We start from the raw sequence: 23,770 nt of genomic DNA, 5'->3' as shown, positions 1-23,770 counted from the left end.
AATCCATTTGGCATTATGTGAATTTTGGCTCAATCCATTTGGCATTATGTGAATTTTGACACAATCCATGTGGCATTATGTGAATTTTGACACAATCCATTTGGCATTATGTGAATTTTGACACAATCCATTTGGCATTATGTGAATTTTGGCTCAATCCGTGTGGCATTATGTGAATTTTGACACAATCCATGTGGCATTATGTGAATTTTGACTCAATCCGTGTGGCATTATGTGAATTTTGACACAATCCATGTGGCATTATGTGAATTTTGACACAATCCATGTGGCATTATGTGAATTTTGGCTCAATCCAGTTGGCATTATGTGAATTTTGGCTCAATCCATGTGGCATTATGTGAATTTTGACACAATCCGTGTGGCATTATGTGAATTTTGGCTCATTCCATTTGGCATCATGTGTAAGGGGCAAGTATAATGGGGTCTAGTATTTTGTTGTATAATGTGTAGAAGTTGTATATGGTGTTGTACACTACAGTCAAGGACATGCCCCCTGTTGAGTGGCCACACCCCCTTTTCCAGAGCGCGCCTTCGGCGCGCGCACAACTACATCCTTCACTTTTGTTGCCATGGTGGGCCTGCGTACTTTAAAAGCCAGGGCCTATTTTTAATCCCATTCCCACCCTCTCTCTGCCGCTCTCTTAGCATGTACACTGGCACCACTAACACTGGCCCTCCCCCACCTAAACCCTCTTTTATCATGGTGCCCCCCCTGTCATTTTATCCTGGATCCGCCCCTGCATGTCAGGCTCACTTGTACCCAAGGAATCTCTGTTTAAACATTCACACTAGAACTGCAGCCAATGCTGCCTAGGGATGGCCATCGACCATCGGCCATTCCCTCCATCGATGGAACAGCAAAACTGATGTTTTGCTTATGCTTTTTTTTCAAAGTGCTGGGACACAAGGCATAGCTCCGCCCCACCCCCATCTTTTGATTGTCCCACAGGTCAATCAGTCAATAAAATGGATGACCATCAATATGTAAAAACGTTGGGATACTGTCGTAGTGTTGACCTGACTTAGGTCGGCAGTCATTAGGTGGACACCGTTGGGTCGACAGGCAACAAGGTCGACAGGGTTCTAGGTCGACATGGATGAAGGTCGACAGGTGTCTAGGTCATCATGGGACAAGGTCGATGCTGTTTTAGGTCGACAAATGCGTTAGGTCGACATGGGTTAAGTCGACAGGTCACAAAGTTGACATGGGTTTTTTCACTGTTTTTTGAGCCGACATGTGCCGACAGACGGTATTTCATCACTAGGGCGTGGTGGGAGAATAAAAGGTACTTGTGTATTATCACGGCGTCCAAGTTTCTTACGTACGGTATCGTAGGAAAATCGCATCGCATGGGCCATTTTAACGGCCGTGCAATGCGATCCGATTTTCCTATGTCATTTATTCACTGCTCTCTTAGCCCCGAGGGATCGCATCGCATCGCACCTCCCGCATATATATGTTGTACGATGCCATTACATTACCTATACAATTATATCATTGTATGACATACAATGAGGTTTTAGGCACCCCCCTCCCACTATCCACGCCACCCCGAAGCGTGGCGAGCGGCGGCGGAACGCGTCCTCTGACCTTTTCATACCCCTACTATCCACATCGGCGTGGAGTTGATTTTATATAGCCCGAGCCCGAAGCGTGGCGACCGGACGTGGATTACTTTACAAATAGCTTAGTGGGCACTGAAGTATTGCAAGCATAGAGAGCGATGCGAGGGGCTGCAGTTGACTTCCAACTGTGTCCATGTCGACTGTGTCAACATTCGGGTCAAAAAACTGTAAAAAAACCCATGTCAACCTCGCAACCTGTTGACCTAACACATTTGTCGACCTAAACCCATGTAGACCTAGACACCTGTTGACCTTCACCCATGTCGACCTAGAACCCAATGGTGTCGACGGTCAGGTCGACAATACGATCCACACCCAAAACATTGATGGTCATCCATTGTATATTTTAACACTATTGATGACCAGTTGCACTATTGCCATTGCTGGCAATTGCAATGATGGCCATCCCTAATGCCGCCTAGAGCTCTTTTCTGGACTGGGACTGTGAGGGTTAAAGCCCTTAACTGGTTGCCAGGCAACCAATGCAGCCTGAAAGAGAACCTGGAGGTGTCGTTTCCCTGCAGAGTGGGAAACCCAACAAATGCCCCGATTGGTGGAAGCATGGCATGAAACGAAGGAGGTGGACTCGACACCGTGGGAGGAGACTGAGAAGGTCCAGTCTTAGAGAGCAGCAAGTCAGGCACGTGAGGTCATGTGAAGTCGGAACTGGCAGCAGGCAAGTAAACAGTGTGGTGCATGGAGAACACTATTATATTCCCCCTCCAGGTATACGTGGACCCAGGCATGATGGGAAATGTCAGAATACTGAAGTGGTTCTAGCCGCAAGCAAGGAGAGCAGCTCACATAGAGGTCGCCTTACAGTGGCGTAACTACTGTAAGGCAGCCCCAGCTGCTGCGTGGGGGAGCAAGCCACATTGGGGTCTATGTGGGCGCCAGCACCTGCTGGACACACTGACAGCCGCAGCGCAGGTGCACCACAACATTTTTGGCAGGGTGGAGCAAAATTTATAGTTACGCCACTGTCGCCTTAGTAGGAAGACACGGTTGACCACAACACCATGGGAAGCATACTCTCCAACATCTGAGGGTCAGAAATTGGTGCAAAAAACTCGTAGGGGCATGGCTACGGGAAACCTGCCCTGCTCCTTGTCCCCCGCCCAGCGCTGGTCCTCTCCTGCTGCGCTGTGCTTCATTGTCCCTGAAGCCCTGCACAGTAAACACTCCAGCATGACGTTTCTTCAACAGTCTACTCTATCCCCAAGCAGGAGGAGGCGGGCCTGCCGTGCCCCCCCTTGGTGCACCTTTGGAGTTGTAGTCTTTTTTGGCAGCTCCCCCTCAAGCTCCCTGGGGAACAGCCGACAGTGTCTGAAACGACAGCTCCCAGAGTCCGGCCTCCTCTGAGAGATAGGTGAAGGAAGGCGGCGCCTGTCAAGCGCTGCAGCTAAAAAAACAGTACAATCTGTACAGGGGAATTTAGCCAGTACAGGCCATTAGAACACGGTACTGTAACGGATAAATCGGTACCATTGGAGGGTATGCAGAAGTAAAGGTGCCCATACACGTTATAATTATTGTATTCAATATTGTATACAATATCGCATCTCATCGCATCTCGGTTTTGCAATGAGATGAGATCAGATCAGATCTAGTACAAAAGGTATGTGCTGCACATACTTTTTGTACTAGATCTCATCTCATCGCAAAACTGAGATGCGATGAGATGCGATATTGTATACAATAATTGTATCATGTATGGGCACCTTAGTCGCAGCAAACAGAGTCCCCACACTGGTGTGTGCAGCCGGAACAGTTAGGAGAGGTGAACAGCAGGAGCCCGCGTCTGACTCAGGTGCCATAAGGCCACACGGCCGTTGCCGGCCCCCAGAGAGACTGCGTAGCCTCCACCCATCGGCGCCCCACAACACACCTGGAACCCTAATAGAGCCCAACAGGCCGAACTGACCCCCTTCTTGTCCTAAATCGTGTGACATCCCTGTCAGGTACTCCCTGCTAAGCCTCCCACAGGATGGTGGGACTCCAAAAGAGGGACACAGGTCAGGGACCTTTGTGGTACATCTTAGGGCAGGCTCAGTTACATAAATTCACAAGCTGCTATTGAGCTCCGTGTGGGGCTATATTGACCACAAGACCTACAGGCAGGCTACATAGGGCAAGGGAATCATACGACTCCGTTGAAGTGTATAATTTACCCCTACCAGCTGCCAATATAACTTTGTATGAACTGTAATTGTTGTATGCATACCTAGTGGCTTGTACCATGTGACTGCATTTTCAGATTGCTACATTTCTTGGAATAACATTGTTCTTTATAACTTTCAATAATCATTAAAGCACATACTGTAGCTCTGCCACGTGAACCTGACTTTCACTGGGTATAAATTCACTGATCAGTCTAGTATAAAACCCGGAAACCCCTTTTTGCAAGTATTTATTGGACACATTGATATTGTCTCAGTTACTCGCACTTGATGAACAGGACCTAGTAGATAAAGACACTAATACTACTGCGGAACCTAAAATGCAGTAATTGAACATGCTTACTTGGTGTATAACACCACCCAGTAGACAGTTTGGATATTATGCCAGTTTTAATGATAATATACATTCCTTGCCTTTACGTTATTTGATGCTGATGATTATCTTTAAATGTTTGTTAGCGTAAGTGATTTCTGCCATTTGCCAAACACCTTTTTTTCAGTGCCTTTTTGACTATGTAAATTTGATTGCAAACATTGAGACTACGATTATCATTAAGTAAGGTGCTAATGTTTATTGTATGTGTTTAACCTTAACTCCTATTGGCTTGCAGTGGTGATCAGATAATAAATATTATGAATAATAAATTATTGTCATTGTCACTTTGTGTAGTATTCTATCTGTGGTCAGCGGTGTAGCTAGGTGCTATGGTGCCCGGAGCAAGGACATATTTTGTCCCCCCCCTCCCCCCGGTAATGAATTGGGGGAGCGGCTAACATGTGTTGGCATGTTACATACGTAATCTGCTGCGCTATATAAGACGCTGTAACGGAATCTGCTGCGCTATATAAGACGCTGTAACGGAATCTGCTGCGATATATAAGACGCTGTAACGGAATCTGCTGCGCTATATAAGATGCTGTAACGGAATCTGCTGCGCTATATAAGACACTGTAACGGAATCCGCTGCGCTATATAAGACGCTGTAACGGAATCTGCTGCGCTATATAAGACGCTGTAACGGAATCTGCTGCGCTATATAAGACACTGTAACGGAATCTGCTGCGCTATATAAGACGCTGTAACGGAATCTGCTGCACTATATAAGACACTGTAACTGAATCTGCTGCGCTATATAAGACACTGTAACGGAATCTGCTGTGCTATATAAGACGCTGTAACGGAATCTGCTGCACTATATAAGACACTGTAACGGAATCTGCTGCACTATATAAGACGCTGTAACGGAATCTGCTGCGCTATATAAGACACTGTAACGGAATCTGCTGCGTTATATAAGACACTGTAACGGAATCTGCTGCGCTATATAAGACGCTGTAACGGAATCTGCTGCGCTATATAAGACGCTGTAACGGAATCTGCTGCGCTATATAAGACGCTGTAACGGAATCTGCTGCACTATATAAGACACTGTAACGGAATCTGCTGCACTATATAAGACGCTGTAACGGAATCTGCTGCACTATATAAGTTGCTGTAACGGAATCTGCTGCGCTATATAAGACGCTGTATCGGAATCTGCTGCGCTATATAAGACGCTGTATCGGAATCTGCTGCGCTATATAAGACACTGTAACGGAATCTGCTGCACTATATAAGACGCTGTAACGGAATCTGCTGCGCTATATAAGACACTGTAACGGAATCTGCTGCGCTATATAAGACACTGTAACGGAATCTGCTGCGCTATATATATATGTATATATATACATACAGATAAAGAATAAAGATAAATACAGCACACAGCATGGCCGGGGTGGCAGCAGAAGCCAGAGAGATTCACTCTCTCCCTCTCCCTCGGCTCCCCCCCCCCCCCCCCCGCCCCACGAATCCCAAACCCCAAGTTTATTATGTTTATTTCTATTTTTAAATACATTAATTAGTGTTTTAAAAAAAAAAAACCTTCATTAAGGAGTAACAGGGCGGCAGCAGCAAAACTTCTCCTCCTCCAGGGCGGCTACAGCCAGCTCTTGGTAAGGCTGATTACGCTGCTGTAGCCAGGGAGGAGGGGGTGAGTCTGGGAGGAGTCAGTCTTTGGTGCTGCTAAGCTGCGCTGCCCGGAAGCCGGACAGGGCAGCAGCAGCAATTTAGAAGATAGAGGATTCAGCCCGCCGCCCGGCCTCACCGTCCGTGACGCTTGGCGGCAGGGGCCGGGCGAGCAGGGCAGGACGGAGGCAGGCGCCGGGTAGGGCAGGGCAGCCGCCGGCGCACGCTGCCCTACCTGGCATACTTGAATGCGTGAAGGTATCATTTGCGAAGGGGGGGCGGGCCGGTGGCGCCATTCCACCAATCGGCGCCCGGAGCAGGAGCTCCGGTGGCTCCGCCCTCCCTACGCCTCTGCATGGGTCCTCAGACTGCGGCCCTCCAGATGTTGTGAAACTACAATTCCCAGCATGCCTTGCCACAGTTTTAACACTCCCTTATAAGAAAACTGTGGCAAGGCATGCTGGGATTTGTAGTTTCACCACATCTGAAGGGCCGCCGTTTGAGGACCCATGCACTACACCATGACAGGGGTGCTATTACACATGTATAGTTAAGGTGGACACCCCTATACTCTCCTCAAGAATGTGTTAGCAGCTCTCTTTTAGCGTAGCCCCGGCTCCCACATCCAATAATCCAGGGGCTGCCGAATCCCAGCGTTTGTCTAGGGATGGTGCATAAAAACACGCAGGGGGTGATGGTTGTTGTCACTTGCTGCTTGGCAAGGAGGACAACGGAAGACAGCGGCATCCCTGGATAACTAGTAACTTCAGGAAATGATTCTACATGCAGCACTTCACCTGTCAATAGTTTTATAATTAAATACCTGCCCCCTCTGGGCCTCCTGTGATTGGTGGTCTTTAAAATCCCCATCTGTTCAGCACAGCCCAGCCGGTTATAGTTGGTGTTTGACACTCCTGTTGCTGATCCGTGGCCGTAAGGTTACCTTTAGTATCCACCGGGTTACTCTGTTTGTCTAACTGCAGAACCACCACAGAAATAAAGGCAGATCTTTTCCCACCACTGCGTGTGGTGAATAGAATGTTGAGAATTTTATGTTTTTCTGTAGCAAACTTTTCTTAGATATGTTTTCTCTATTTCCAAGTAAAATCGTATTTTTATTTTATTTCAGATGCCGTGACTTATATCATCTATGCCCTTGGGCATCGGCATTAGTTGATGACCTTGAAGAACTAGTATCATCATAAGTGGTGGCAACAGTGCTAGTATTTGGTTGCTGCTCCTGCTCCTCTCTTGACTGATCATTAGCATTATCCATACTGGTGAACACACATAAGTTGTAAACTACATTTCTCATACTTTAAGAGATGACAAGCATGTCTTATATTTATGTGAAGTTGCGAACATAGCAATGCGATACAGAATGTAGCAGCTGTACAAATAAATTAACAATTTTTTTTTTTACTTTTTGCCACAATACTAACTGCATTGCAGTGTGAAGTTGCAAACAAAGGCACTCTAGTACAAAATACACACCAGTTCCCATTATAAATAAACAATATTTTTAACTGTCTTTTGTAAACAATTGTTCACACCGTGTGGAGTCAGTGTGGACCTCAGTGTAAAGGGGTATGGCCTGTGGAGTTACTGTGACGCACCAGTACAATAGATGTATAATATATTCCTGCACTATAAAAAATAATAAAAAATTTGCTAAATGTCAGTACTGTAATAACCTATCTCAGACAATATTATACTAAGGAGTCTGAGGGAACTGGAGTCGACGTAGGTCAGCTCAAAAAACTGGACAGGATGACATACATGGAGTCACCACAGCAGCCAGGAGTGGGTAGAGACAGCATGGAGTCAGCAAAGCAGCCAGCAGTGGATGGACACAGCAGGAAGTCTGCACAGCAGCCAAGAGTTGTACACTACACACAACATGGAGAGACAGTACAGCAGCCAGGAGTGGATGTACCCACACTGCGTGGAAAGACAACACACAAGCCAGAAGTACAGTAGATGCACATAGCCTGAAGTCACATAAAATGGTGCTAAATTACTTATGGGGTCACAGCTATAGGATCCAAAACCTTTGGCAATCTACCCCACTCCCATAGACAAAACCTTTAGCTAAAAAAAAATATATATTTTAAATACATGCTAACCACAGGGGGCCCTAGATAGAGAGGGGCCCATGGGTACTGACCCTCTGAGCCCCCTCCCTTGATCTGGCCCTAACTGGACCACATGTTTACCCAGCGACATCTTGCATAATGGGACCAATGCTGCATTCCACAGCATGGCTCACACTAACAATATCATCCGTTGGCCGGCAAGTACTGATGAGAGGATGTCGCTGAGGACGCATGGGGGTGCATACACACTGGATGACATATTTTGTCTTTCTGACTTGACAGAATCAGCTAAATCATTTTAAAATGTCATCCAGTGTTTCCCCAGGATCATTGAATAAGTCATCCCTGAAAAAGTGTCTTTCACTGCACAATATGCATTAGAATGGAGACTATGGGTGAAATGTAATAGGATGAAAGATTCAGAAAGTGAGAGATTTGGTAAGAAATCTCCATGTTGTTTTAAAGCGGCAATCATTTACTCTGCAAAGCCAGTTTGATTTTGAAGTGTAAATGATTGCCGCTTTAAAGAAACTGGAGATTTCTTACCAAATCTCTTGCTTTCTAAATATCTCACCTTATTACATTTCACCCTATATGTAATTAAGATACAACTCCTGCAGGATGCAGCAGAGCCAGAGTGGCAGCCACGGACAGCCTAAAAAGAGACACCCAGGCTGAGGAATTCTGTTGGCCACTGGAGGTTGGGAAAGACACTGTTGGCCACTGGAGGTTGGGAAAGACAGGGTGAGCATATAACATATTGCAGGACATCCACCAAGCATTTTCTTTTTTATTTTTATATATTTATTGGGTTTGCAGGTACAATGGTACATACAAAATACAAAGACTTACACGTCAGGTACAAAAAGGAACCAACCATTTTCGTAAGAGGAAATTGTAAACTACTGTAAGAACTAAACATTATTTGTATAGATGCCACTCATTTAGCTAATTCATACACATAATTGAGAGCTCTTGTGCTATTTTATATATGTACCCAGCTTAATTTGATATATTGCTGTTACTGTAATCACTGTTGCTAAGAAGTGGAATAATATGTTTACATAATAATTATGTAGAATACATACCTCCCTTACATGACCCTCTCCAGGAGGGACACAATGCTCTGTTTCTGGACTTCCCTCTTAATGTATGATTGCCAGCACCTGTTTTAAACAGGTTCATTGATAAGAAAGGTGCTCACACAGGTGATTGTAACCATAAATTAAGAGGGAAGTCCAGAGACAGAGAAATGTGTCCCTCCTGGAGAGGGTCACATTGGGAGGTATGAGAATACTTTTCAGCACCTTCACACGATTTACCCAACTCAAGTTATTTTGTAATAGATGACAATTACCTTGTGTGCACTCCACAGTCCAGTAGCCTGGGTGACCCATTCACGGGAATGAATGCCTGTATCAATCCAAATAGCAGGTCGATTGTCGCCAGTGCTGAACTGTAAAAGCAAATCCAACATATTAATAATGTAAGCAGTCCATAATATACAAATGATGCTTATATAGATATAAACTCCTTTAAGCAACATCTGTATAAACATTGAATTCTTATGTTTTGGTCATTATTAAAGAAACATTTGTATTACAATAGGTAATGAGGCTCCTAGTGTAAATATTATGATTATTTTTAGTCACTTTGGATTTATGTGACATGTAGAAAAGCATGTGGCAGCTAATCAGTGCTTCAGTGATTTCTTATCCAATTGTTTTATACCATGACCTTACTTGTTATAAGCCTTGGAAATTAAAGTGTCCCATGAATACCATATACTGTAGGAGGGGTGAACGGTAAATGAATCTGGGGGCCTTGATAAGGTTCTTGTACATAAACTAGCATATGGAACTTAACCGTAGACATGACCAGAATGGATTAGAAGGTATTAGTGAAACCAATCTTTTAGTAAGCATGCAGGTGATGTAACAAACAGCAGCAGATGGTAATGAGACTTGGCAATTTAATATTACAAATAAAATGCAGAAAGGTAATCACGTGCATCAAGTCATAGGCAATGCTGTAACAACATTAATGTTGAGATGCAATATAGGTGCAGTGTGAATACACTAATGAAGCCCCAATAATAATGGAAAAAGCTGCAGAAGACTCAACGGATAGTTGGCAATGTGTTACTGACCGTTGTAGACTACCACGATACAGGTGCTGATGGGTATTGATGGCAGGACACCAACCAATAGAGGTGAGTATCAAGGGCAGAACACAGATGGGGCAGAGTAACGATGGTAGAATACAGATGGAGCAGAGTATCGATGGCAGAACACTGATTAAAGTGAGTATAGATGATGGAACACCGATGGAGCAGGGTATCAATGGTGTAACATGGATGGAGCAGAGTATCGATGGCAGAACACTGATGGAGCAGAGTATCAATGACAGAACACAGATGGAGCAGAGTATTGACAGAGCAACACCTATGGAGCCAGGTTGTCACAAACCTGACTTGGTTTACATTTGTTTTCTGATTTCCAATGTTTCCAGGTTTGTCTGTGTCCATGCTGCTGCTACAGCTGCTCTGTATTCCTCCTTGATTAAGCTCCTGGCTTCAGCACTGGTCAGATGATCCAGGTGTATTCAAGTAATCCCACTTCCTGGTTGTGACCTACTTGCTGCTGCGGTCAGTAGCCAATCCCTAGCTACTTAGGGGGATATAAGGACTCACTTGAGTTGTTCAAGGCTCAGGGCCTTGAACAACTAGTCTGGTCCCTATGTTCATCCAGAAGTCAGCATCCCAAGGCTCCAGGTTCCTGTCCAGAGTCCTTGTGGTTTTCTGTGCACTCTGCTGCTGCTACCTACTGTTACCAAAGCTCCCTGGCCGCTCCACCTGCCAGGTTACCTTCCTTGCTGTTACCATCTATAGCTCCCAAGGGAAGAGGATAGAGCACTCCAATATCTCACAGCAGAGTTTGCTACTGGTCTTAAAGGGCATCAACGTCTTCGACGCCCTAGTGGACACAGGCGTCAACTCTAAACCTCACTCGTCATTCTCCTCAGAGTTTCCCAGAGACTGACTCCAAGGCTCCTGAGTACCTGTTACAGTAAACCTCTTCCTGTTGCTTGCCTGGTTAATTCCACCTGCTGTAGCTGCTGTTATATTATCTCATACTTGCCTACCTGACCCTCTACTTCAGGGAAAAAATGCTCTGTTCCTGAACTTCCCTCATAATGTAGGATTGCCAGCACCTGTGGGGAGCTAGGTAATTGACGATAAAGGTGTTTCACCACAGGTAATTGACTCTCAGGTCGACGCTGCCGTCATCGACTCTCAGGTCAACGCTGCCATCATTGACTCTCAGATCGACACTGCCATCATCGTCTCCCAGGTTGACGCTGCCACCATCCCCAGCTCACAGGCTGAAGAATACACTATTGGTTCCCTGACCGACAGTGCCCCCCTGGCTCCTAGGCCAGATAGACTCTCCAATGGCTCCCAGGCCAATGTACCCCCCTCCAGGCTCCTAGGCCGGACAGACCCTATTGGCTCCCAGGCCAATGTACCCTCCTGGCTCCTAGGCCAGATGGACTCTCCAGCTGCTCTCAGGCTGTCAACTGCCCGTGTTGGCTCCCAGGCTGTCAACTGCCCGTCTCGGCTCCCAGGTCGTCAAACAGCACGTTGACTCCCAAGCAGCCAAACAGCATGTCGACTCCTAGGTCGTCAACACCCATCCGGCTTCCAGGCCGTCTACAGTCCGTGTCGACTCCCAGATCATCAACACCCCCTCGGCTTCCTGGCCGTCGACACTCTGTGTCGACTCCCAGGCCATCAACACTCTGTGTCGGCTCCCAGGCCATCAACTTCTCGTCGGCTCCCAAGCCACTGTCATCTCTCCTGACTCCCAGGCCAACTCAGACCAAGTTCCAAGTTCCTCAGCTCCAAGCTCACTGCCACTAGTCACCGTCCATCTCCCATGACTGTCCAGTTAGCTGTGGGGAACTCAGGTCAGAGAGCCACAACCTTGCCACTGAATGCAGCAGAGTCCAAACCTCCTTGTGGGGATCCGTGGTGAAAGCCGTCGGTGGTGTTAGACTCCGTGCCTCTGACCAGAGTCTCGTCAACTCCCCCACACCTAGCTGTGCCCGCAGTGCCAGTGATCCTCGTATGAACTGTCCTTGCCTCTAACCCCCAGTGTTCCAGTTCCCAGCGTACATCACTGGCCCACTGCTGCCACAGCCGGGAACACCAGAGACCAGAGTCTTGACACAGGTCCTACTGCAAGTTGGAAGGAGTACAGGTCTAGGGATGGAACAGAATCCACAAGAGCAAGGCAACCTGAAAACTGCTAAAATCAAGCAATACAGAGTGGGACAAACTTAGCATTGGTGATTTGGTAGTTCTTACCCAGGATCCTTATAAGTAGCCAGTGTGTGGTGATTAGCTGGGGCAATGAACTGGAGAGAAGGTCACAAGGGATTGGCTCAGGTGATTGGTCCAAGCATGGATGGGGAAAGGAGGGAAAACCTGTTTGTGTGAAAGAAGCACCGCCCCAAACCAATGTTAGAGTGGTTTGCAGAATTTTGGCACTGAGGGTGACATGTGTCCACCATTACCAAGGACAATGTTGCTTATGTGTGGACCATAGTTGAGGTGGAAAGCCAGGGTGACTCATTGGATTTCATACTCCACGAAAGCTTGGCCTGAGCAAGGTTTCTGCATGCTGGTGTTGCCCCATCAGCTGACTCCAGAATAGAAGAAGGCCAGGGTGACAATGCCGTAGTTTGATGGTAGGTACTCAAACTCTGGGAAATCATCAGTGGTGATGAATCCTGGATCTAGTTTTAATGCAAGGGGCATTTTTTATTTCTGTCTGGGCGGCTACTTTTTGATTACAGGCAACTGCTTTTTCTCTAATTAGCAGTCCTTGCTGAATTGTGGCATTGTAAATTGAGAAATCTTTCAAAAAGTCATATAAGAATTAAAATATAAAGTTCTTGGTTCTAGTCAGTATGGTTGGCATCATTTCTGTTATCTACAATATCATGAGAGTAACTGGATGACTATTACATAGGGCCCAATTCGGACCTGTTCGCTGGGCTGCATGTGTCTGAAGCCCAGCGAGCAAGTTAGCGCAGCCCCGCCCCCCTGCGAATGCATGCACCCCCGCCGACCGAGCCAATCCATTCACATGTGGCCGCACAGAGGAGAAATCACTCATTGGAAACTTACTGTACCATCAAAGGATTACGTTTCCTCTGCACAGCACCCGCAGCTGCCGCACAACCCAGGAGTCACTCGGCTGCTGCTCATATGGATGCAATTTCGGGGTGGGCGTCGACGTCATGCGCCCACCCTGAACAGACAGTGGTACACCTGCGTTCGCTGGGGCCTGCCCAGCATTTCTATGGGTGCGCCCACCGTTATTGTGGGAACCTCGATGAAACGTTGGGGGTCCATCCCAGAACACCCACCGCCTGTCAGTCACCTGGCATATGGCCAGTGAAGGCTACCCTTCGCATGGTCCATACACAAGGGGACACCGCACATGCACACAGCGTACCGTGCTCATGCATGGTTTATCAATGTTTGGATGAGCTGTGAACTCTCAACCCTCCAAACGGGTCTGAATCGGGTCCATAGTGTCTGTGTCTGTGTGTGAGTGTGTGTGTGTGTGTGTGTGTGTGTATATAGGCATGGTAAAGAGCCTTGCTTAGTAGTAAGCATGTGTTACATGTTTACTTATTGATCAGTGATCACCAGAAAAACATGGTAAAAAGCTAAATGTTTTATTCTCCTTCATACAAAGCTTTTTATGAAAAAAGTATTAAGCTCATTCAAAGCAAATGCTTCGAAAGCTAGTCTGCTACCTTGTGATTGCTTCTGTGTTTGTGCATGTGTGAGAGAGAAAGAGATGTAGCTTTGCTCGCTGCCACCAGATAGCAGTGTTTTTGAGACACACAAAAGGACACTAGACATATAGATGACATTTATGCATGTTTACCTTAAGGACATACAAAGGGCGCCCTTCATATGAAAACCCCAACTGATGTTTGCTGACTAGTGGCTTGTAATCCAGTACAATCGCGTCAATAGCTCTGAAGATCTAGGATTGAAAAGAATATATCTTGGTAAGTTTTTCACCACAAAATTCACATTAACACCCCCCCCCCCCCCCCCCTACACACACACACACAAAAACAAACAACAAAAAAACTGTATTCATGCCTCTGTCTATAGTTAAATGTTCATCAATTGATGGATCCCTTATTTGCCTAACCAAATATGACAGAGGCACCGGTGAGCACAGGAGAGGGTGAGCGCTTACCTCCAGATCCCAGTGGGTGGCTTCACCTTTCCAAGCGGTCAGCTGCTGTAGGATGCTGTACCATCTTCCATCCTAGGACCTTATTCTGGTCCTTTTACTCCCCTGCGTATTCGTGCAGGGGAGCAATGTTTTGCAATGTTTTGCATGTGCAGACGCTTTGTGCGGTAAACTGCTTCTTCACCGTCCCGCTCGCACCTAGCAGTTCCCAAGTAATGCTGGGTGTTCCCATGGTAATTTTGAGGGTGCGGGCAGTTGAGATCGGCAGATATCAGCTGCCCGCCCGTTTCCTGCACAGGGCGCTCGCAGATGTAAGACATCAGAGAGGTGTCTTACATCTGCAAGCACTGTAGAAGTCATTCGATGGTCAGCGACCATCAAATGATTTTCTCCCCGCGCGCAAGCTGCCAATGGATGTTTATGCTAAACATCCATTCACACGCATATGGGGGAACTCAGTGTGTGAGGGGGTGGGCGCTTCAATGCCTCGCAAAGCTGCGAAATTCAAAGCTTTGCGAGTCAACCAGAATAAGGAAAGGTGATGCTGCCCAGAAGTATGTGCTCACCTGCATAGATGTGGATGGTGCATGAGCTCTGTCGGTCAGTGGCGTAACTATAGCACTGCAGCCCCCGCGGCCGGGGGGGGGGGGCGCTGTGCATGTGGGGGCGCTGGGGGGCTGCGGTGCTATAGTTAGCCCCCTCCCATCCGCCGCTTGCCTGCCTGCCGCCCGTCCATCGCCCGCCCATCCGCCGGGCGCAGCCTTACCTGTCTTCAGTGGTGGACGGTCATTCTTCTGCTAGTGAGACGGACCACAATAAAATGTCCGCCCCATATAACAGACTGTTCTCTGAAACTGTCTGCTGTATGGGGGCGGACATTTTGTGTTGGTCCGTCTCCATAGCAGAAGAATAAAGCCAGCAAGGGTGCCGGGACCAGCAAGACAGGTAAGGCTGCAGACGGGGGAGGGGGATGCGGGGGGGGGGGGGGGGGCGCGGCGGGGGGGTGCCTCCCCAATTCATAGTTACGCCACTGCTGTCGGTGTGTGTGTGTGTGTGTGTCTATCTGTCCCACAAGCACTGTCTAGTGGCTGCCAGCACAGGGTTAGGCTTTTACTATATACAGTAGGATATTGTCAGCCATATTTTGGGATCCAGCATAATATGAGTGATAGATCTGGGTTTGACGTGGATGTGATTCTTACATTTTCCAGAGTATGAAATGCTCCATAGTTGAATTCTCCGGAATTGCGTTCCTTACTTTCATTGAGTTCCATCTCCTGTTTCTCTGCATTAATCACTTCCTGCAACACAATATCAAACAATTATTTGGTACTTGTTTCCTAGCACGGCGCCCATCGTATGCCATCGCATACCACTAATTAAGGTATGCGATGGGACCTGAATTTCGGGTCCTAAGACCCGCACTGTACAATTTTACTATCGCGATGTATCGCATGCCTTTTCATACCCCCACTCAGGGGCAAACACAGGATTTTCAGAAGAGGGGGTTCCAGAGAGGGGCAGAGCAAAGCATGGAGATGGACACTTAGGTGACTTAGTAGATGCCGGTCAGTTAAAGTATTAGAGATAGACCAAATGTATATAAATAATAATAATTATATAAATATATATATATATATATATATATACATAACAGCAGAGTAGACCCCTGGGCATAGCACTGTATTGGGGCACCTACCTATCCTCCAGTGTTAGGGGAGGGGGTTGCTAGGAGCGGAAGCTTTTATGGCCCGCGGGTGGTAGGGGGTATTATATCAACCACTCAGCATGTAGGGCCTGGATCAGTAATTTCCTCTTATTACCCCTTTACTGTACAGATGGTGGGAGATGAGGTGGGAGAAGGGGGCATTGGGCTGAATGAAGGGGCCCTGATACATAACTTCAAGGGTGGTAGAGGATGTTTAATATGCAGAGGAGGGGTTTATAGTGGAGTGGGCTTATTATTCATAATTTTCTGTTGGGAGGACTGCTTGCTTGACTGCAGATATCTCCAGTTCCCAGAAATAGATTTCTTAGATTTTAATGGAATTAAAAACTAGATAATCCCACCTACCAAATTGGGGACTAGGGGATCAGAGTTCAGGAGGCAGAGCAATCTGCCAACCAGTATATTAAACTACATACCAGGTGTGTGGAGCTGGAGCAGTAACCAGCTGCTGGAAGGCTGATATCTCTAGTTCTGGGAACAGTAGAGGCAAGCTAGTAATGTCCATCAAAGGGGGAGAGTCCCAGCTTTTGGAAAAACTCTAATGCTGCTTTCAGACCGCATAACTGGCTTTGACCCTGTATTTGAAAACGTTTCCAAAAACGGGTCTGCCAGGTTTAACCCCTTTCACACCGCATATCTTAAACGGTATATTACCGTTTAAGTGCCGTTTTTTTACCTGGCAGACCCGTTTTTGGAAAAGCTTTCAAATACAGGGTCAAAGCCAGTGCAGGCAGCCCCCCCCCCCCCCCCCCACACACACACTTCTGTTCCCCTGCTCCTATTTGAGGAGACCCGCTGTGCAGTGGCCGGCAGCGGTGGGACCAGTATACAGGTGTCCGTCCGTCCCCCCCAGAACCCCCGGGCTGCAGCGTCCACCCCCCCCACACACACACACACTTCTGTTCCCCTGCTCCCATTTGGGGAGACCCGCTGTGCAGTGGCCGGCAGCGCTGGGACCAGTATACAGGTGTCCCGTCCCGTCCCAGAACCCCCGGGCAGCAGCGTCCACACACACCCCATCGCAGCCAAGCCTGAGCCGCCTGTCCCCGCTCACCTCCTCGGCTCCCCTGTCCATTCAGCCCCCCTGCCGGTCACTGCCCATCATGCGCCCTCACACGGAGCTGGGGGGCGGCGGCATGATGGGCACAAGAGGAATCTTCGCCCAATTCCCTGCGCTGCCCAGGGAGGGGGGGGGCGGCACTTTTCACAGGGGCTGCTGCTACTGCTGGCGCCGAGGAGGTGAGCGGGGACGGGCGGCTGTCTGCCCTGACTCACCATCAGCCTGTAGGTTCCGGAGCGGGGCAGCAGCGGAGTGCGGGCAGCGGGAGCCCGATGTGGATGTCCCGCTGCCTCCTCACCCTCTGGGGGGGGGAGGGTGGTGGTGGTGTGGGTACCACTTTTCACTATGATCGGAGAGACACAGGCAGCAGCAGCGCAGGGTGTGCTGATGATGAGAGGGACGGAGAGCAGCCAGCGGTGCTGCTGATGCAGAGCGGGCAGGGGGGCACATGGTGAGGTGATGCCCCCCCCCCTGCCCGCTCTCCATCAGCAGCACCGCTGGCTGCTCTCCGTCCCTCTCATCATCAGCACACCCTGCGCTGCTGCTGCCTGTGTCCCCGGAACCTACAGGCTGACGGTGAGTCAGGGCAGACAGCCGCCCGTCCCCGCTCGCCTCCTTGGTGCCAGCAGTAGCACCAGCCCCCACTCTCACCCCGGACACTTGCAGGGACCCCCTGCCCCCAGCGCGACCATTCCCTTCCCTGCGCTGGGGGGGGGGATACCGTTTCAGACCCGTTCTAGACACCAAATAAACAGGTCTGAAACGGGTAGGACCCTCCATATTTACAGTTTCCAAAAACCGGGTTTTTGGAAACGGTAAAATCACTTTGCACCTTTCAGACCGCACACATTACCGTTTTGAAACTGTTAAAAAACGGCAATATAACGGTTAATAAGTGCGCTCTGAAAGGGGCATTAGTCAGACAGAAACTGAAATATCTGAGTGGGAGAGTAATTAACAGTCTTGGATGGGGACCACTACTTTGAAGTCAATTATCTCCGGTTCCCTAGGGCCGATTTTAAAAATTCTTGGTCCCTTATATTCCTGGGGGGGTTGATTTCATATAGTGTGGTGAGCCTGAAGCGTGGCGAGCAGACGCGGAATACATGTGAAGTAATCCGTGTCCCCTCGCGGGGCTTGCCACGCTTCGGGCTCGGTGGCTCTCCACCCTATATAAACTCCACGCCGACAGGGATAGTGGGGGTATGAAAAGGTCGGAGGACGCGTACCGCCGCCCCTCACGATGCGATCAAAACGATGGCATAAGATGAAAATTGTGGGCGCCGTGCTAGGAAACAAGTACCAATTATTTTAACCAATTTAACTAATTAATCTGTTAAATGTTTGAAAGTCCTCCAGCCACACTCCTGCCCTGTTTAGCGTGCACGCATATATAAGTGACTTTTCAGTTACTTACATTTGCGTGTACGCTGGCGTGGATATGGGCGGGCAGCTGACATCCGGTGATGTCAGCTAACCGCCCCCCACACCCGCGTCACTGCCCCCATGGAACGCTGGGTGTTCCCATATGGTGATGGGGCAGCCCGGTGCCCCCCGCCGATCTCCGGCCCCCTCCCCCACGCCGGCATGGGTGCGTGCACCCGGCGACCCGAAAGGTCGCCGTGGGTGCACGCACCATACGCCTGCACATGCGCAGATACCCGCCTGCGCATGCGCAGACGTGCAACATCGGTCGAATGGATCTGAATCAGGCCCTAAGTCCACTACACTCATGATTAAAGATATTATTGTAGCAAGGTCAGCAGATACAGATAACACAAAATTGTGCAACGTCCCAATTCAGGCATCTGTATTTTACACTGAGGACTGTAACATGCAATATGTCATTTTACTCACACATAAGGCTGTTTACCAAGCGAAACTAAAGGCCCATACACACTGGGCGATTTTGAGCTGACAGCAGTGCACTTCAACCGTTTGAGCTCAAAAGCTGCCTAGTGTGTATGGCCGCGCGATGAGTGGTGAGCAGTGATGCGCGCTCCCACATCATCTGCTAGTCCTGCTAGTCCATTGTTCATCTGCTAGTCCTGCTATGGAAAGCCATGCACCGTGGGGAAAATCGTTTGGATGGGTGAAAAAATTGTTCAGTGTGTATGCAATGAGCGATTTTAAGCCCAGCAATTTTCCCCTTTATCGCTGTGCATACATGCTTGGCAAAAACACCCAGTATGTATGCACCTTTATATACATCTCTTCACTTATATTAAAATATCTCACAGCACTGTTATCACTCACCTTGGGCCTCTTGGTATGCTCTGGGTACCACCCAGTACCAAAACTGTTCACAGCTATAGGAATTTTTCTGGATGCACGCACAATAAGAGTTAAGGTGCCCATACACTGCTGCGATGTGTCGCAGCAGTGTTCGGACACCCGATACCCTGCAATCCGCCGGGACCTTCCCGGCATCAGGAACGCATGCGTCTCCTTATCACCCTTGCATTTATCTCTTGTTAAGGCTTAATACATCTGCCCCATTGGGCAGTATTCAATGCCGATTTTCGGCATGTGCAGCGAATCCTGTTTAAGATTCGCTGCACATTCGCTGCGTTCCAGAGGGCTGGAGCATTCGTGCCAGCCCTCCCTGTCGCCCTATTCAACGCCACAGGGGCTCGCTGCCCCTGAAGGCGAATTTTAACAGCGGCAGGCAGGGAGATGTAAGTCTCCCTGCCTGAACCGGAATGTGTGATGGGAAGGAGGGCTCCCAGGGACACGGGCAGCAACAGCTGCCCCCCCAGAGAGCTGGCAAGGGATGCGGGTAGGGAGCCTGAAGTGAATACATAAGTATGTAATGAGCGGCTCCCGGCCACCTTAATTTATTTACTTAATAAATGTATTATTGATATACAGCGCAATGTATTATTGATATCTTTGGCTCTCCGCCACCTGCTGGCTGTTATGTGTAAAAAAAATTATAATAATAAAAATATATACATAGTCATGTGCAGCACGCACATGAATAAAAATAGCATTCCCCTTCACAGGAAAAAATTACTGATTGTTTTACACCAAATTAAAAAATATATATATATTTTAAAAGATAACATTCCAGTTCACCTTAAAAAGATGGCAATTGCTACATGGTGAAGCATGGCGAAAATTACGCTGAAAGCAATGCTGAAAGTGATCTTAGCACTGAATACATTCAAGGTGAATCATGGTGAAAAAATCCATTGGAAAACAGCAGCGAATTGCCATCAGTGAATTTTGAGCGTTGAATAGGGCGAATCACTTTTTCAGTCAAAAGATACGCCGTGGAGCACGAAAATAGCACACATTTGCTGTAAAAAGTGGTGAATCAGCGGCATTGAATACTGCCCCTCTAAAAACAGGAGAAAGTGTACATTTTTTGGTTATGGTATAAGTCATAGACAGACTCATCATAGACAGTCATATGGTCGACCACTAATGGTCGACAGGGTCAAAAGGTCAACAGGATCTTAAGGTCGACATGGTCTTAAGGTCGACAGGTAAAAGGTTGACATGGTTAAAACATTGACATTGAAAATGTCGACATGGTCAAAATGTCGCCATTCAAAAGGTCAACATGGGAAAAGGTCGACATGCACTTTTAATGGTGTCTATGTTGACATACTTTAGGTCGACATGTAAGTGTAACGCGTCCCCTCGCATGGCTCGCTATGCTTTGGGCTCGGTGCCTTGCTGCGCTCGGCACACTATTTTGATCTCCCTCCACACCCTAGTGGATGGTAGGGCCGTGAAATACCGCCTGTCAGCACATGTCGGCAAAAAAAAAAAATTGTACAAAAAAATGCATGTCGACATTTTTCAAGTCGACCTTTTGACCATGTCGACCTTTTCTTTGTCAACCATTAGACCCTGTTGATCTATTGTGTGTTAAACTTTTGACTGTCGACCTTTTGACCCTGTCGACCTTGTGACTGTGGACCATTAGTGGTCGACCATATGACTGTCTATGATGAGTCTGTCTATGACCAGTCCGGATACCGATTTTTTTCACCTGGTGACTACCCCCTTGTGGGAAATTTGCTGTTTACAAATATATACACTGTATACATTTTGAGTGTCTTGCCTGCAGATCTTCTATCATTACGGAGTACTCAATATTGTTGGATTCCAGGTAAGCCTTTACTGGTTGGAGACTTTCATATGGAACTCTGATGTCGACTGGTTTTCTAGGGCTGGAAGGTCCTGCCCAGAAATCAAGCTAGAAACAGACAGAGATGTTGTGTAGTTACTGTTAGTAACAGAGCCCATACATGCTCCGATAGCGGCGTGCGTTCTGGGCTTAAATAGCATCCACAGATCGCAATGCGATGCGATGTGATGAAAAGCAAGTACAAAAAGTATGTGCAGCACATACTTTTTGTACTGTGCTATGAGGTGCCGCGGGAGCACGCACCCCAAAGCACACATCGCATCGCCGCTATCGGAGCGTGTATGGGCTCCTTCAGTCTTATACACATTGGCAGCAATGGACCCTAGGGTAACACATTCAACATTACATACATTCCCAAATCTGATTGTACCTCCTCTTCACTACCTCTGGCAGTTGGAGTACCACAAGGCTCAGTCTTAGGTCCTCTCTTGCCATACTAATCAACTCTTTCGGATTTCAGTATTATCTGTACGCTGATGATACTTAAATCTATCTATCCTTTCCTAAATTGTCACCATCAGTATTGCTCCCTGTCTCTGAATGCCTTTTTGCCATTTCATCTTGGATGTCTTCTCGCCACCTCAAACTTTACATTTCCAAAACAAAATGAATTATATTCCCACCAGCCATCATCAGAAACATTGTACAAGCTGCACATGGATTAAAGAAAGTCTCTGAGTGCCACTTTATTCCTTTATCTACAGATGGAGCGCCTCTCGTTCAGAGCCGGTGCTTGCCAGAATGCCCCCGCTGGCGAGATGGCGCTCCATCTGACTGGGACACGCAAGCAGATGTCAGTGCAAGCAGCGTCGAAGGGTTCTACTGTCGCTTCCGGGGAGGGGGGTGCTGCTGTTAGTGCTGGGGGAGTTGAGGGTTCAGCACATCCTGGCACATTGGGCCTGATTCACACGACGGCAGTGGCACACAGCGAGTCAGTCAGACTCAGCCACACACAGGTGGTGCACAGTAGACGGCCGGGCCGCGAGGGTCACTGACAAGCCAGCTAGTACAGGCAGCTGCCATGACAGAGCATGGAAACCCCAGGGCCCTTCAGATCACTGGGGCCCATCACACTTGTCCCCCTTGAGCCCCCATGTCGCCTGCCCTGCATGTCAGAGCAGTGATGGTGGGCAGGTTGGGGTGCAGGGACTGCTGCGGTCAGTGATGGGTGAGGGGTACAGCTTTCAGGTCAGTGATGGATGGGGAGGTACAGCTGTCAGGTTAGTGATGGGGGTGCGGCTGTCAGGTCAAAGCAGTGATGGTGGGGGTGGGTCCAGGTGCAGGGCCTTCAGCAGTCAGTGATGGGTGGGGGGTACAGCTGTCAGGTCAGTTATGGGGGTGCAGCTGTCAGGTCAGAGCAGTGATGGGAGATGTCCGAGTGCTGGTGTGCAGCTTACTGATCGTCTGACACTGCTGGTCTACTTATCGGGCAGTTGGGAGTTTTTCCCATCTAGTTGGTCCCACCATTTTGGTCTGTTTATCAACGTTTTTGGCCATGTGGGAGCAAATGACTGACCACACACTATAAAGATTATCATTCCAACTAGCCAAATAGTTGGCTGGTGTATGGCCCAAATTAGAAAGTGCGGAGCAAATTCAAGTATCCTGGAAGTGTTCCTACTGAGGATGACCCTGGTGCTCTCCCCCCACAGCCCCAGATCACCATGAGGAGTAGGCCTGGGAACAGTCCTGGTGTTCTCAGCTGGAGGGGTCGTGGGCCTGGTCCAGGTATTCTCATGTCAGAGGTGAAGAGAGGCCACATAATGATCCTGTGTTCTTTTATTGTAATGCAGTCCTTCTGTAGTAATGTGTCCATCCTGATTACTACCCCACCCAGCAAATCTCCCCATATACTATAAGCCTGAATTAAACTGGGCACAAATGCTGCAGTGCTGCCAAAATGAATACATCTTGCGATGTGTACAACTCAGCATATGGGTGTAAATATTCCATGTATATATGCAGAATAAATGTAATCCCATAAAAGTGCAAGTTAAATATTTTGTACCTGGAGATGTGTGAGCGATTGCAGAGACTGTAGCTGAAGGATTTGTTCATTGTTGCTGGCTTTGATCCGTAGCACTTGCTGTCTGAGGAAGACAATTAATAGTTCCAGAAATTTGTAACAAAAAGAAAATTGCACAGCACCGAATATGGATACACTGTGAATGCCTACAGCCTGTAGCACGCATGCGCAACACCTGCTATTGAAGAAATTCTGCTATTTTTCCCCTTTTATATCCGTTTGCAAGGTGATTGAAGTAGGATTTTGGACACTTTAGCTCAGCTGCGGTTATTCACTAGACACACATCGATTACATACACAATAATAGGCAGGATTCTCCTGTGTCTCCAATCATCTTCTGGACCAGGCAGCATAGACATTGAGAGCCCCTTCATTTACACAGGCACTGTAGGAGCTGCCACTGACTATTAGCCATAATGTACCTGAATGGATCTTGCAGTTTATTTTTTCTCCTGTACACCAATTGTCAATTATGGGGGAACTTTGAATACTTTTTCAACAAAATTCTGAGTAGATTTTTCTTTTTTTTAGGAAACAGAAAAATATATTTAAATCTTTTTTTAAATTCTTTTAAAATT

At 47.8% G+C, this 23,770-nt stretch overlaps 1 protein-coding gene across 3 annotated transcripts in view; it reads right to left on the bottom strand.

The window, feature by feature from the left end:
• The window catches only part of LOC146074800 (carboxypeptidase A2-like), a 63,192-nt gene that overhangs the window by 15,616 nt on the left and 23,806 nt on the right, over positions 1-23,770 (bottom strand). For all 3 annotated transcript variants that reach the window (XM_083183309.1, XM_083183308.1, XM_083183310.1), the window contains exons 2-6: positions 23,175-23,256; positions 21,080-21,214; positions 15,418-15,516; positions 13,895-13,996; positions 9,286-9,384 (exon numbers count right to left, since the gene is read on the bottom strand). In XM_083183309.1, the coding sequence (XP_083039435.1) occupies positions 9,286-9,384; positions 13,895-13,996; positions 15,418-15,516; positions 21,080-21,214; positions 23,175-23,256 (517 nt within the window). The remainder of the gene's footprint in view (positions 1-9,285; positions 9,385-13,894; positions 13,997-15,417; positions 15,517-21,079; positions 21,215-23,174; positions 23,257-23,770) is intronic.

This window comes from Crinia signifera, chromosome 4 (assembly GCF_055691185.1).
Source record: "Crinia signifera chromosome 4, ASM5569118v1, whole genome shotgun sequence".
NCBI classification, from domain to species: Eukaryota; Metazoa; Chordata; class Amphibia; order Anura; family Myobatrachidae; genus Crinia; species Crinia signifera.
This window is presented reverse-complemented; position numbering and strand designations above follow the sequence as displayed.